Raw genomic sequence first — 12,892 nt, 5'->3', positions numbered from 1 at the left:
TCCTTCTGCAAAGGCATACACACCTGTTATTACAGTGCATCTCAAGTACAGCACTTATCATCTCTAGGCCTGCATTCTTTCTTGACACAACCAAATTTATCCGACTTAAATCTATATCACTGTAATGGCGTTAAGAGCATAACACATATATGCTTTCTATCTAGTCTGTCTGTCTGTCTGTCTGTCTGTCTGTCTGTCTGTCTGTCTGTCTGTCTGTCTGTCTGATTCTCTATCTCTCAATGGAGAGAGAGAAAGAGAAACGAAGCAGTGCATAAACATAAAAATTCTTAAAACAAACAATATTATGTATTGTGCTTTCCCATCTCTCCACTCTCTTCCTGTCTCCAGTCTCCATGGTGTTTTATTTTTCAGGGAACTCTTCCATCATCAAGGCCTTGATGAAGGTCCAGACAAACCTCCAGGTCCTCTTCGTAGTTAGAGCCTGATATTTCAGACAGTATTCAACATCGGTATCGCCAATTAGACCCGCTGTTGACCTGTCTGTCTAGCATCAAATGTTGGATGAGTGAGAACTTTCTCAAGCTAAATGAGGATAAGACAGAAGTTCTCATAATCGGTTCTAGTGAGCAGAAAGAATCAATAATAAGCAGACTTGGCAACCTGACTGTAGAAAGTAACAGTACAGTAAAGAACCTGGGGGTTATTATTGATTCTGAATTGAATTTTAATTCACACATTAATCATGTTACCAAGATTGCCTTTTTTCACCTTAGAAATATTGCACAAATCAGAGCCTATTTGTCCTTGGACAAACGCTAATCCACGCCTTTGTTTTTTCTCGGCTTGATTACTGCAATGCACTTTTTTCAGGACTGCCTAAGAAAACAACTGACAGATTACAACTTGTCCAAAATGCAGCAGCCAGAGTTTTAACTGGAACTAAAATGAGAGAACATATTACTCCAGTTTTGGCATCACTGCACTGGCTTCCGGTTGTTTTTAGGATTGATTTTAAAATTATTTTACTTGTCTATAAAGCTCTCAATGGTCTCGCACCTTCCTACCTACATGACTGCCTGCCTAAATATGTCCCAAACCGCCCCCTAAGGTCTTCCACTGCTGGCCTGCTCGCTTTGCCTAAAAAAATGGCAACAAAAAAATACGGGGAAGCAGCTTTTTGCTTCTACGGGCCGTCGGCATGGAACAAGCTCCCACTGTACCTTCGTCAGGCAGCCTCTGTAGACATTTTTAAAGCTCAGCTCAAGAACCACTTCTACAACATTGCTTTTAATTGATCTTTAATTTTTTTGTTATTCATGTCCTCACTGTATTGCATTACTGCTTGTTTTTTAATGTCGTTGCCTTGCTTTTCTTTTATTCTCCATTGTTCTGTAAAGCACTTTGAGCTGCATTTCATGTCATGAAAGGTGCTATACAAATAAAGTTTTATTATTATTATTATTATTAATTATGCACCTAGCGTGTCCCTATCATTATAGGTGACCATTTTCAAACTTCTTCCAAAGACACTAGAGCTACAAGCTCTAAACATATCTTAATGCGACCCCGTTGTGAGCTTGTAGATCAGCTATTTTTTGGAAAGGTTTGAACATCTATAAGTGGCTATTTGTGTTTATTTCTTTGTTAGCTGATGAGTTGATTCTTTAACCCATTCTGACGGGCACCCATTTTGGTGTTGGCATCATGTTATGCTTTATCTATTGAAAAATAGCAGATCTACAAGCTCATATCGCGCCACCGAGTGGCGCGATACGAGCTTGTAGGTCTGCTATTTTTGAAAAATCGAAGAACGACTGACATTTTTTAGAATCTGATCTCAGGTCAGAATGGGTTCATCAGACCAGTGTGTGTCCGGCGGAAACCTCGTGTGAATCTGATCTCGGGTCAGAATGGGTTAATCAGAAGAAGAGGAATACCACAACGCCTCGGCCAAAACAAGGCAGGTCCGGGTGCGTCACACGGACAGGACAGCAACAGCAGCAGTAATCTAACTGATGAAGATGTAGACATCGAAAACAAGGCTTAAATGTCCGAGCTGCTCTAGTGTCCTCTCCTTCTTAGAAACCTTATTTGAAATTGAATAATTGAATCAAATTGAATAATCGTTTATTTTTATTTATTTATTTTGACAAAAGATCGATCAAAGCATCGGTAATCTGTGGGCTAGGACCCCATCGGAACCCAGTATTCTGGCAGCGGTCAGGTTATCCTTTTTGTCCTGTGATCTAAACATCACATTATGTCTCTGTCTTCTCCCTCTGTCTCTGTCTCTTTGTATCTGTCTTTGTCTCTCTGTCTCTTCGTCCTTGCCAGGCCGTTTCCCAGAGAACTTCTCCATCATGGCTCTTGTCAAGGCCCAGTCGGGCCTGCAGGCCTTCCTGCTGTCCATCTACAGCGAGCAGGGCATCCAGCAGCTGGGCATCGAGATCGGACGCTCGCCCGTCTTCCTGTATGAGGACCAGAGCGGAAAGCCGGCCCCCGAGGACTACCCACTGTTCAGAGGCATCAACCTGGCTGACGGCAAGTCAGTAAACCAGCGAGCCAGGGGAACAGTCAGCAAGCAGTCTGAGCTGAAAAAGATATAGGGGGGCTGAGGGGGATATCTGTGGTGCCTGACCGTATCGTACACTGTGTGTGTGTGTGTGTGTGGCTGTGTGTGTTTGAGCGTGTGTGTGCTTGTGTGCGTGCGTGCGTGCGTGTGTGTGTATGTGTGTGTCCATGCGCGCGTGTGTATGCATGTACTGTATGTGTGCACGTGTGTGCACTGAGTATAGTCTTAGACCAGACCCCATGGCTTCTGCCGCGTCACACATTTATTGGCCTTGCTGTCGCTCTCCTCTCCCGCACCTGCAGGTGGCACCGCATCGCCATCTCCGTGTCCAAGAAGAACGTGACGCTGCTGCTGGACTGTAAGAAGAAGATGACCAAGCCCCTCCCGCGCGGAAACCACGCCGAGGTCGACACCAACGGAATCACCGTGTTCGGAGCCCGCCTGCTGGACGAGGAGGTCTTCCAGGTATAGTAGGGCTATAGGGTAGAACAGGTACAGTCCCTGTCCACCGACATACTGACGGAGATGGGGGTTCCATTGGCCAGTGAATGTCACAAAAGCTGGCAGGGTGAGAGTGATCTCAATTTGTGCACTAGCGACAACTACAGGTTGGTCAGGTTCAGCAGGGAGCAGTGGAACTGCATGTTCCCTCACATGCGTTACGTTACTTGTTGTGAGGTATACATAGGGCTGAAGTTATTTTTTATTTTCTTAATATCTTTTTATTGGGTTTTTTACATTTTTTCCCCTCCCATGTGGGGTCCTTGTTCATGTCAGCATATACATTTGTTAATACATACGTCTTAAGGCACCTCTCATTTTCCTCCCGTCCACCCACTATGCCCACCCACTCTTCCCCAACGCAGAGACAATACTGGAGAAGGGGAAAATTACAAAAATACAAAAAAGAAAGAAGTAAATAAATTAAAAAGAGATGGGGGAGGGGAAAGAGAAGAAAGGAGGAAAGGAGCGGGGGGACCACCTGTGTGTGCACGCAGCCACCGGTTTACACAACGCATGTACAATGCATAGGCCTATGCGTTCACCATTATATAGTTCAAATATCGCTCATCTCTGGGACTACCGTCTGGGTTTTTACATGGTCAACAAAGGGCGTCCATGTTTGCTGGAAAGTTGTCATGGAACCATTAAGTGAGAATCTAATCTTTTCAAGCTCAAGGTAGGATAGTGCGTCCTTTATCCATCCGTTATGTGTAGGTGGGGAAACTCTGGGGCTGAAGTTATTAATGTATGTATATGTATATATATTATGGCCCTCATTTATCAATTGAGTGTAAAATCAAATTTGAGTGTAGGTTTTGTAGTACACTCACGTCGCCACGGCATTTATAAAGTGATCGCAAACAACTGATCCTTCCTTAATTTCGTTCAGACGTTAATAAATGTAACGGCTGAAATCTGGCACGCCCTATGAAATCAAGCCTCGCCCTCGTTTTTGCGACATGAACAACTGCAGTACGACCTTGGAAACCACCATCGTTACATGACGAAAGAGGTTTCCCCCGCTTGCCTTGCTGCCCGCCTCACCCCCCCCCCCCCCCCCCGCCTCTCTCATACACACACACACACACACACAGACGCACGCACACGCAACTTGCAAGCCCAACGGCAACTGGTGTGTTAAATAAATGTGTAAATAAATAAAGAACAAACACCTGCATGAATGAAATAACAGCATGTAGGCGCGATCCCGTCCTCCCGATCTCGCTTTTATCTGAATGTACTGTCAAAGCACTTATTTAAATGGTGAATGATTAAGCCCCTTACGCCTATAGCGTAAGGCAAGTAGGCAAGCTTGTCATTGTACTGTATATATGTATATAATAATCAAAATCTACTAAGTAACTATACTTTTCAAATAATTGTAGTGGAGTGAAAAGTATAATATTTGCCACTGGAGTACAGTAGAAGTAAAAGTATAGAAAATTGGAAATACTTCATCGAAAAGTACCCTAAAATTTTACTTTTCCACCACAGAATTGTTCTCACTGCCTGAAATGGTGCAGTTTACTTTGGTGATGCTTTTTGACAGCAGTCATCAATAATGTGTCTGTGCTTGTCGTTAATCTGTTCTACAGGGAGACATCCAGCAGCTGTTGATTGCGTCCAACCCTCAGGCTGCCTATGACTATTGTGAACACTACAGCCCAGACTGTGACTCCGCTCTGCCCAAGATCCAGGCCCAGGACCCCAACACATACGTGAGTAACACACCACCATGGCATACATACACAATCACATACATCGGCATATTATGCTGCATCTTCTGTAGCCACGGTTCACATGGCGCTCGTCTGTCACGAGCGCCATTGCGGAACTTCAACCTGTTTTACACACTTTATTCGGGAAAAAAACCCGGAGAAAATGGCCACCGATCTTATAAAAATGCTTTTTATTGAACAATACGGATGATACGGATGCTTGTTATACACGCCCGAGCAGAATTGTAACATCCGTGGCCCTGGAGTGAGCACTTTAAATTTGAAAATGAACGTTTATGTAGACATTAACGTTCAAAAGTGCGTAAAACAGGGTGAAGTTGTGTCATTCATGTTTCAGGGCTAATGCATCTTCAGCTACACACGTCCGCACCTCCAAGGCACACAGAGTATATACATGCACATATTATACGTTTGCTGAAGGTATGCACATGAGTGTACATTATGCACATTCTCAATATTCTGCTGTCAGTTGTCACACAGTAGCTAGGGTGTATGTACATGTACACATGCTGAATTAAGTAATTGAACATTCATTTGGGAATACATTGCTGCAGCTCATAATAAAGTTAAATTGCGTACTATTGGCACAGTCTTTCATCAACACACGCACACACACACACGCACACACACACGCACGCACAAATGCCCATGTACACTGAAGACAAGTTCAATGTTAATTTCAGAAGGGACGGCCACCTTAATCACGTTAACACATGGCTTATATCCGCCTCCCAGACAGAATCTGCAGACTTTTTTCCCCATGTTCTTGGCAGCTTCTGGCCAGTTCAAAGGCTATAGGTACTATATACAGTACGTATGGTAGACATACGGTATTAAACAAACATAAAGACACAAAGAAATAAATAAAGCTTAATATAAGAGTACAGGTGGGATTATTAATGGGGAAATAAACCCATCATGATGTGAATCATCATAAACGTAGAAAGTCCTCTCACCTACAGAGTGAGTCTAATGCAGCCATCTGTAGTAAAGCAACGTACATGTTGCTGATGGACGTTCGTAAATAACGATTGGTTAAGGGCCAGCCAAATTAACCAATTGAACCCCACCATCTGTATTCTGGGAGAACATTCGCCAAAAATAGCAGACGTACAACCTCACTCCGCGTCGCGACGTATTGTGAGCTTGCAGTTCGGATATTTTTGGCAAAGGGATTTGATGTAGACAGATACAATGTGTCAAAGTACAGTTGTGACTCAAGTCCGGTTCTCTAAGACAAGAGGGATTATACTGTAGGTGGTTAAACAGAATGGACATTCTGCAAGGTTCTATCAAAGTGCTGGTGCTCTTTCTCTCTATCTTTCCCCTGCATCATCATCTTCATCATCAACAACAACAACAACTGGTTTGTATCAGTCCAGTTTCCTCCCCACCTTATACTCTCTGCCCGTCTCTGTCCTCAAGGGATCTAGAGACGATCAGGGACTGTATGTTATATATATATATATATATATATATATATATAGTCTAAATTGAATTTGATCATACCTTTAAACTGGAAAATGTTTTGATCATTTCTGATAAGACTACGTTGCATTGGTCAATGGAACACAGAAAGATGGTAGGGGGAAAGGATGATACAAACCAACCTTTGTATTTATTTATTTATTTATATTTATTCAATAATTTCTATATTTTACTTTCTCCCGGTGGGTTGAAGCAGAAGGCACGTGTCAGGTCATAGACACTTTGGGAAACATAACCACGATTGTACAGTAATTGCTTCTCTAGGGACGTAGCAAACAATTGCTTCAAACAAAGATGGTTTAAGATGGACCCGCTCTATTCACTGAGACTTGTTGTATACTGTAAGTTAATTGTTTACACCAAAATATACAGTTACTTTCTAAATATATAGGCTAATCTGTTAATCCAATAACAAGTACGATTTAAAATGATTTTGATTTGATTTTCCAAAGAAATTGTCAGTACAGCCTGTATAGTAGTTAATAAGATAATAATGAAACACTTCCATCACTGGGAGGGGAAAGAAATACAACTAAATTCACTATGTATTGGGGATAGGTGTGACATTTAAGAGAGACAAACCAATTGATTTAGGTGAAAAGTCCATTAATTAAATTCTAAACCATACATCTGTCAGTAGCCCAGTGCCCCGTGACCCTGTGTCACGTTGATGCTGTTGGGATGACGTTGCTTTGTGAATGAATATAAATCAGTGTGGTTTTATTCATTGCCTTTGTGCTTGGTTTTCTCATCCATCGATGGTGCATCCTCACTCCGTTCCCCGTCATTTAATTCACAGAGTTAAATGAACGTTCCAGATTTACTGTGGGCCACCCGATGAATAGAAAAGAAGTTACCATCTGCTTTGCTCTCTCACTTTGTCTCTCTCTCTCTTGCTCTCTCTCTCTGTCTCTCTCTCTCTCTCTCTCTCTCTCTCTGTCTCTCTCTCTCATCCATAACCCCTTCTCGTCCCCTTGCTCACTCTCATCTATCCGTTCATGGCTCCTCCAACCTCTCCCTCCATATCTTCTTCTCCCCTTTCTCCCCTTACTCTTCACCTCCGCTGTCACACATTCCTCTCCCTCCATTCCTCTGCTGTCATGTGAGCCCCTCTCCCTCCCCCTTCCATCCATTCCATTGTCTTCGTCCAACCATCCATTCCTGCCTCTATTCGTTCCATCCATCCATCCACCCCATCCCTGCTTCCCTTTCTCTCCACCTCCTTCGCTCTATACTCCTCGCTGGCTTTCCTTGCTGTCCCAACTCTCCCTCTTTCCTTTCTTTCTGTCCATCCCTCCATCCATCTCTCTCAGTACTTTGATGAGGAACAAGATAACCATGAATACCCCTATTATTACGAAGAGACCACAGACCACCTCCCCACTACCTCCTCTCCGACCCCTTCCTCCTCCCCACAACCGCGGACCCCCAGTCACCAGGTAAAAGAAGAAGCGAGAGAGAGGGGGATTAGGAGAAAAGAGGGAGTGGGTGTGGAGGGAGAGATGGAGAGTGACGGAGAGAGAGAGAGAGAGAGAGAAAGTACTCTGTAAAATATATTCATTCCTTATTAAGAGAGTGGTTCCATTTGCAAATGTAACATTCAAATTGTAAAATTGGCGTGTGTAAAGGCTGTCCACAACAAGAACGATGATTATAAAGATAAATATGATAATGATGCGATTATCCACACTGAACCATAACGTTCAGTAAAGTGTTTTTGTTTTGATTGACTTTCTATCGTTCATCAAAGTGCTATGAGAGTTTTCCCAACGACAGTGTCTGTAGTTGGTGGTGTGGACTCTGCCCTCCATGTCAGTTAACTGTAGAACGATTAAAAAACCCATTTATTGTTATCGTTAAAATTATTGTTCTTTGCATGGACAGCATTTGAATGACATAGAAAATGTTTGCAGTGACAGTTTATTAATTAACGTGCCGTATGCTTTGACATCAGTTTGATTGCTTACAATTCTTTATGTTGTTAATACCTTGATTTAGTCAGTAGTTTCTCCCTCTCGTCTCCTGTCAGTCTCTCTCACCCGGTCACCCTCTTTTAAAATCAAAAAGTTTTTTTTTAATTGACACCGTACACTCACACACTACGTGCACCTCGTTTTCATCAATAACAATTAACACTACACTGTACAATAACATTGTGATGTATCCTTTCCTTGTCCCATTCAATGTGTTTTAATTTTGTTTTGTGTATGTTCAGTGTGTGGCTCTGCGCTCACATGGATGGGGCACTGGGAGGGCTTATAGGGTATAGCTGTGTTGTATCTCACTCACACACACACACACACACACACACACACACACACACACACACACACACACACACACACACACACACACACTACAGCAGCAATACACCATTGCACACCATAAGTCCTGGGTCATGCCATATGCCACGCACGACAACAAGTACAGAATAAGCTTGTTCCATATGATCCTTATGACGCTCCTTCCATTCCTCTGGTTCTAACATCTGCACGAAAGCCCGTCATCTGAGTGATGCGATCGATGTTAATAGTGCCTGGGTGTTTGTCCATCCTGACAGGATGGTGATAATATGGAATGCCGGGTTAACATAACATAAGAAAACATTGTGTCAGACACGCGTTCAATAGTATTTACGAATAACTGGCTTTCGTTTGTTTCAAGCTCCTCTGCTTGTACGATGGATAGCGTTTTACCACATTCGGGAGAATTCACGCGGCAGCTGCGATTGTCCAGACTTTCTGCAGCTTGTCGTATTGTCCTCCCGTCTAGTATAAGCCCTGCCCATTAAGCTGCGAAGTGGATTGAAACAAACTTTATGGGTATTTGCAAATACTATTTGACTCAAGACTTGATTCTATTGTCTTGTTACTATATATTGCATGATTTCTTGATGTTGTTGTGGGATGTCGACGCATGCGTTTTCCTCTGTGTCACCCTGTGTCATTGTCTTTGTCTTTGTCAACGTGGGAATTGTCAATGCACGTGCGTTTCTCTCGGTTCATGCATTCGAGGTCGTACGTCTAGAATGAAAGAACTGACCTTGGTATGACATACGTAGAAACACAAGTAGGTATGCCACGGCCTTTCTGTTCTGTGCATCATTTTTATCACTTCTTGGTACGTACTGAATATCCAATCTGGGCCATTTTGGGTTCTCTAGTAGTTCAGCATGTGTCCTTGCATGTGTCTCCTGTGTAGCAGCAAGTGGATTTGTGTGTGTTTGAATGAATGCAGTTGGAGTCAAACTAACATGCATCTGCTTGCCTGACCTCAGATCTTTTTACTGGCTTTTTAGCAGCATCTCCCTCTCTCACCCGCAGTTGGACAGCTTTATCAAAGCATTAGCAAAGTGTGTATGTGAGTGTATGTGTGGGGTATGTATGTACAACTGATGCCAGTGTTTCAGTGAAGAGTGTGTCTGTGTAGACACACGTGCGTGTGTGCGTGTGTGTGTGTGTGTGTGTGTGTGTGTGTGTGTGTGTGTGTGTGTGTGTGTTCAGCACTAGCTTTACCTGACATAGCCCCCCAGTGCCTCTGCAGAGCACGAGGCTCCACACCTCATTTGCAAGAAGATGCTGCTTTGTCATTTAATTCATTTAATAATGGAGAATGGCATTACTGGAGAGACCAGCTACATATTCAGAATCGGCTAAATCATTTAGTGTTTTGATTACCTTTTACTATTTTTTATTCAACAAAATAATTAATTACACCTTATGACATGTCCTTCTTGATGTATTGTCATTTTAAATTGATACTTTTCAGTGGTCATTCATAGAAAATACACCTAATTTCCAGCTGTATCCAGTAATGCCTGAACAGTCTCAGTAAATCATCCAAGCCTTAGCCATCTTTATGTCACTGTGTCTCAAAACACCCACTCTTTTGTCTTTCTCTCCTTCTGTCCATCCCTTGTTTGTGTTTTTCGTCCCCTCCCAACCCCTCCACACACCGTATCTCTCCATCTCTCACTCTGCTCTCTCACTGTGTCTCTGTCCACATTCACTTCACCTTCACTTTACACACGCTACTTCTCAATCCATTCATATATGCGCAATAATAGAAGAAACCGGCCAATGCGAAGCCAGCCCCCTCTAAAGCTGCGGCTCTCAAAGTCAAACCCACTCCGCCAGCCAAGCCAGCCAAGGCACCATCCAAACTGGTAGTCAAGCCGCCCATGCCCACCAAAGCGCCCAAGTCTTCCCCCACCAAGTCTTCCAAAGCTAAGCCAGCTGCTCTAGACATCCTCCTCTCAAAGATCAAACCCACCGTGGCCGCTAAGCCCAAGCCAGGTGCCGCCCCTGCAAAGAATGGCAACGGCAAAGTTGCCATTGAAAAGAAAGTCAATGGTGCAGCTAAAGTTAACGGCAATGGAAATGGAAAAGCAGCCGAGGCTAAAGTTAATGGCAATGGAAAGGCAGCCGAGGCTAAAGTTAATGGTAACGGTAAGCCTGCAGCTGCTGCTGAGGCCAAACCTGCAGCTGAGGCCAAGGTCGCAGCTGAGGCCAAGCCTGCTGCTGAGGCCAAGGTTGCTGTGAATGGAAATGGCAAGGCTGCAGCTGAGGCCAAACCTGCTGCTGAGGCCAAGGTTTCTGTGAATGGAAATGGCAAGGCTGCAGCTGAGGCCAAACCTGCGGCTGAGGCCAAGGTTGCAGCTGAGGCCAAGGTTGCTGTGAATGGAAATGGCAAGACTGCAGCTGAGGCCAAACCTGCAGCTGCGGCCAAGCCTGCAGCTGCGGCCAAGCCTGCAGCTGAGGCCAAGCCTGCAGCTGCGGCCAAGCCTGCAGCTGCGGCCAAGCCTGCAGCTGCGGCCAAGCCTGCAGCTGAGGCCAAGCCTGCTGCTGAGGCCAAGCCTGCTGCTGAGGCCAAACCAGCTATAAATGGAAATGGCAAAGCTGCAGCTGCGGCCAAGGCTGCAGCTGCGGCCAAGCCTGCAGCTGAGGCCAAGCCTGCTGCTGCGGCCAAGCCTGCAGCTGAGGCCAAACCTGCAGCTGAGGCCAAACCGGCTGCTGAGGCCAAACCTGCTATAAATGGAAATGGCAAAGCTGCAGCTGAGGCCAAGCCTGCCGTTGAGGCCAAGCCTGCCGTTGACGCCAAGCCTGCCGTTGAGGCCAAGCCTGCCGTTGACGCCAAGCCTGCCGTTGAGGCCAAGCCTGCCGTTGAGGTCAAGGTTTCTGTGAATGGAAATGGCAAGGCTGCAGCTGAGGCCAAGCCTGCCGCTGAGGCCAAGGGTGCCGTTGAGGCCAAGCCTGCCGTTGAGGCCAAGCCTGCCGCTGAGGCCAAGCCTGCCGTTGAGGCCAAGCCTGCCGCTGAGGCCAAGCCTGCCGCTGAAGCCAAGGTTTCTGTGAATGGAAATGGCAAGGTTGTAGCAGAGAAGAAAGTTAATGGTAATGGGAAAACAACCGTTCAAGCTAAAGCTAACGGAAATGGCAAAACCACAGAGAAGAAAGTCAATGGAGAGGCCAAAGCTAACGGCAAAGCACCCGTTGAAGTGAAAGTGAAGGTCAATGGTAAAGCTGCAGTAGAGAAGAAAGCTAACGGTGCTGCCAAAGTTGTAAAAACTGAAACCACTACTAAAGCCAAGGCTGAGAAAGTTGTTAAAGTAGAAAAAGTAGAGAAGATTGTCGTCAGTGCAGCAAAACCTGCGGTAAAAGTTGTAGCTCCCAAGGCTCCTAAACCTGCACCCACAAAAGTGACAAAAGCCGAACTCACAAAAGCAGAAAAACCCGAACCCGCAAAGGCACTGAAACCAGAACCCACAAAGGCGCCGAAACCCGAACCCACAAAGGTACTGAAACCCGAACCCGCAAAGGCGCTGAAACCCGAACCTGCAAAGGCGCCGAAACTCGAACCCACAAAGGCGCCGAAACCCGAACCCACAAAGGCTCCCGAACCCACAAAGGCGCCAAAACCCGAACCCACAAAGGCGCCGAAACCCGAACCCACAAAGGCGCCAAAACCCGAACCTGCAAAGGTGCCGGAACCTGCAAAGGTGCCGGAACCTGCAAAGGTGCCGAAACCTGCAGCCACCAAAGCTCCGGTGACAAAAACTGAGATCAGGGCAGAGGTCAAAGAGGTCATTAAAGTTAAAACTGTCGTCACTAAAGTCCCCCTGGTCAAACCTGTTAGCAAAGTAGAAAAAGTGAAAACCGTGGTCGAAAAGCCTGTCATCACAAAGAAAGATCCGCCTACATCCGTTCCTGTCCTGCCGACTCCCCCCAAACCGTCGAAGCCCAAGGTGACAGTGGTGGATCTCAATAACGTCAAATCCCAGCACAAACTATTCCCACCCTTCGACAAGACTGCACTGAGCGGCACCACGGTACCGGAGAAGAAAAACGGCAACGGTTATCAACAGGTACAACAGGAAGGCCTGTGATTTGGGGCCCCAAGATATCCAGAGCTGTATGTTCCAACCTGTCCTTTTTGGCTACCGGAGAGTCCTTCAGCATGCAAGGTTTTACCACAAAGTTTTGCACCCAAGAAAACAAAATTGAATTATAACTAAGCAAAATATATACCTTGAAGTGAAATAATGTACAGGCATTGGTGAGAATCAAATTAGATGGTTGTATTGAATATCTGTGCAAAGTTTGTGGTAACTCCTCTATGTTGGACTTCCTGG

At 45.1% G+C, this 12,892-nt stretch overlaps 1 protein-coding gene across 15 annotated transcripts in view; it reads left to right on the top strand.

Annotated features, from left to right (window-relative positions):
- Nucleotides 1–12,892, top strand: part of col11a2 (collagen, type XI, alpha 2) — a 91,702-nt gene that overhangs the window by 21,507 nt on the left and 57,303 nt on the right. For 4 of the 15 annotated variants that reach the window (XM_083780016.1, XM_083780025.1, XM_083780028.1 and 1 more), the window contains exons 3-7: nt 2,296–2,506; nt 2,836–2,998; nt 4,633–4,755; nt 10,331–10,855; nt 10,958–12,625. In XM_083780016.1, coding sequence (XP_083636142.1) covers nt 2,296–2,506; nt 2,836–2,998; nt 4,633–4,755; nt 10,331–10,855; nt 10,958–12,625 — 2,690 coding nt within the window. Of the gene's footprint in view, nt 1–2,295; nt 2,507–2,835; nt 2,999–4,632; nt 4,756–10,330; nt 10,856–10,915; nt 12,626–12,892 lie in introns of all 15 variants that reach the window. The other 11 variants (XM_083780020.1, XM_083780018.1, XM_083780019.1 and 8 more) reach the window with 8 other exon arrangements.

Source organism: Protomyctophum parallelum (assembly GCF_964188405.1).
Source record: "Protomyctophum parallelum genome assembly, chromosome: 1".
Classification (NCBI taxonomy): Eukaryota; Metazoa; Chordata; class Actinopteri; order Myctophiformes; family Myctophidae; genus Protomyctophum; species Protomyctophum parallelum.
Note: the sequence above shows the minus strand (reverse complement) of the source record. Positions and strands in the feature narration are given on the sequence as shown.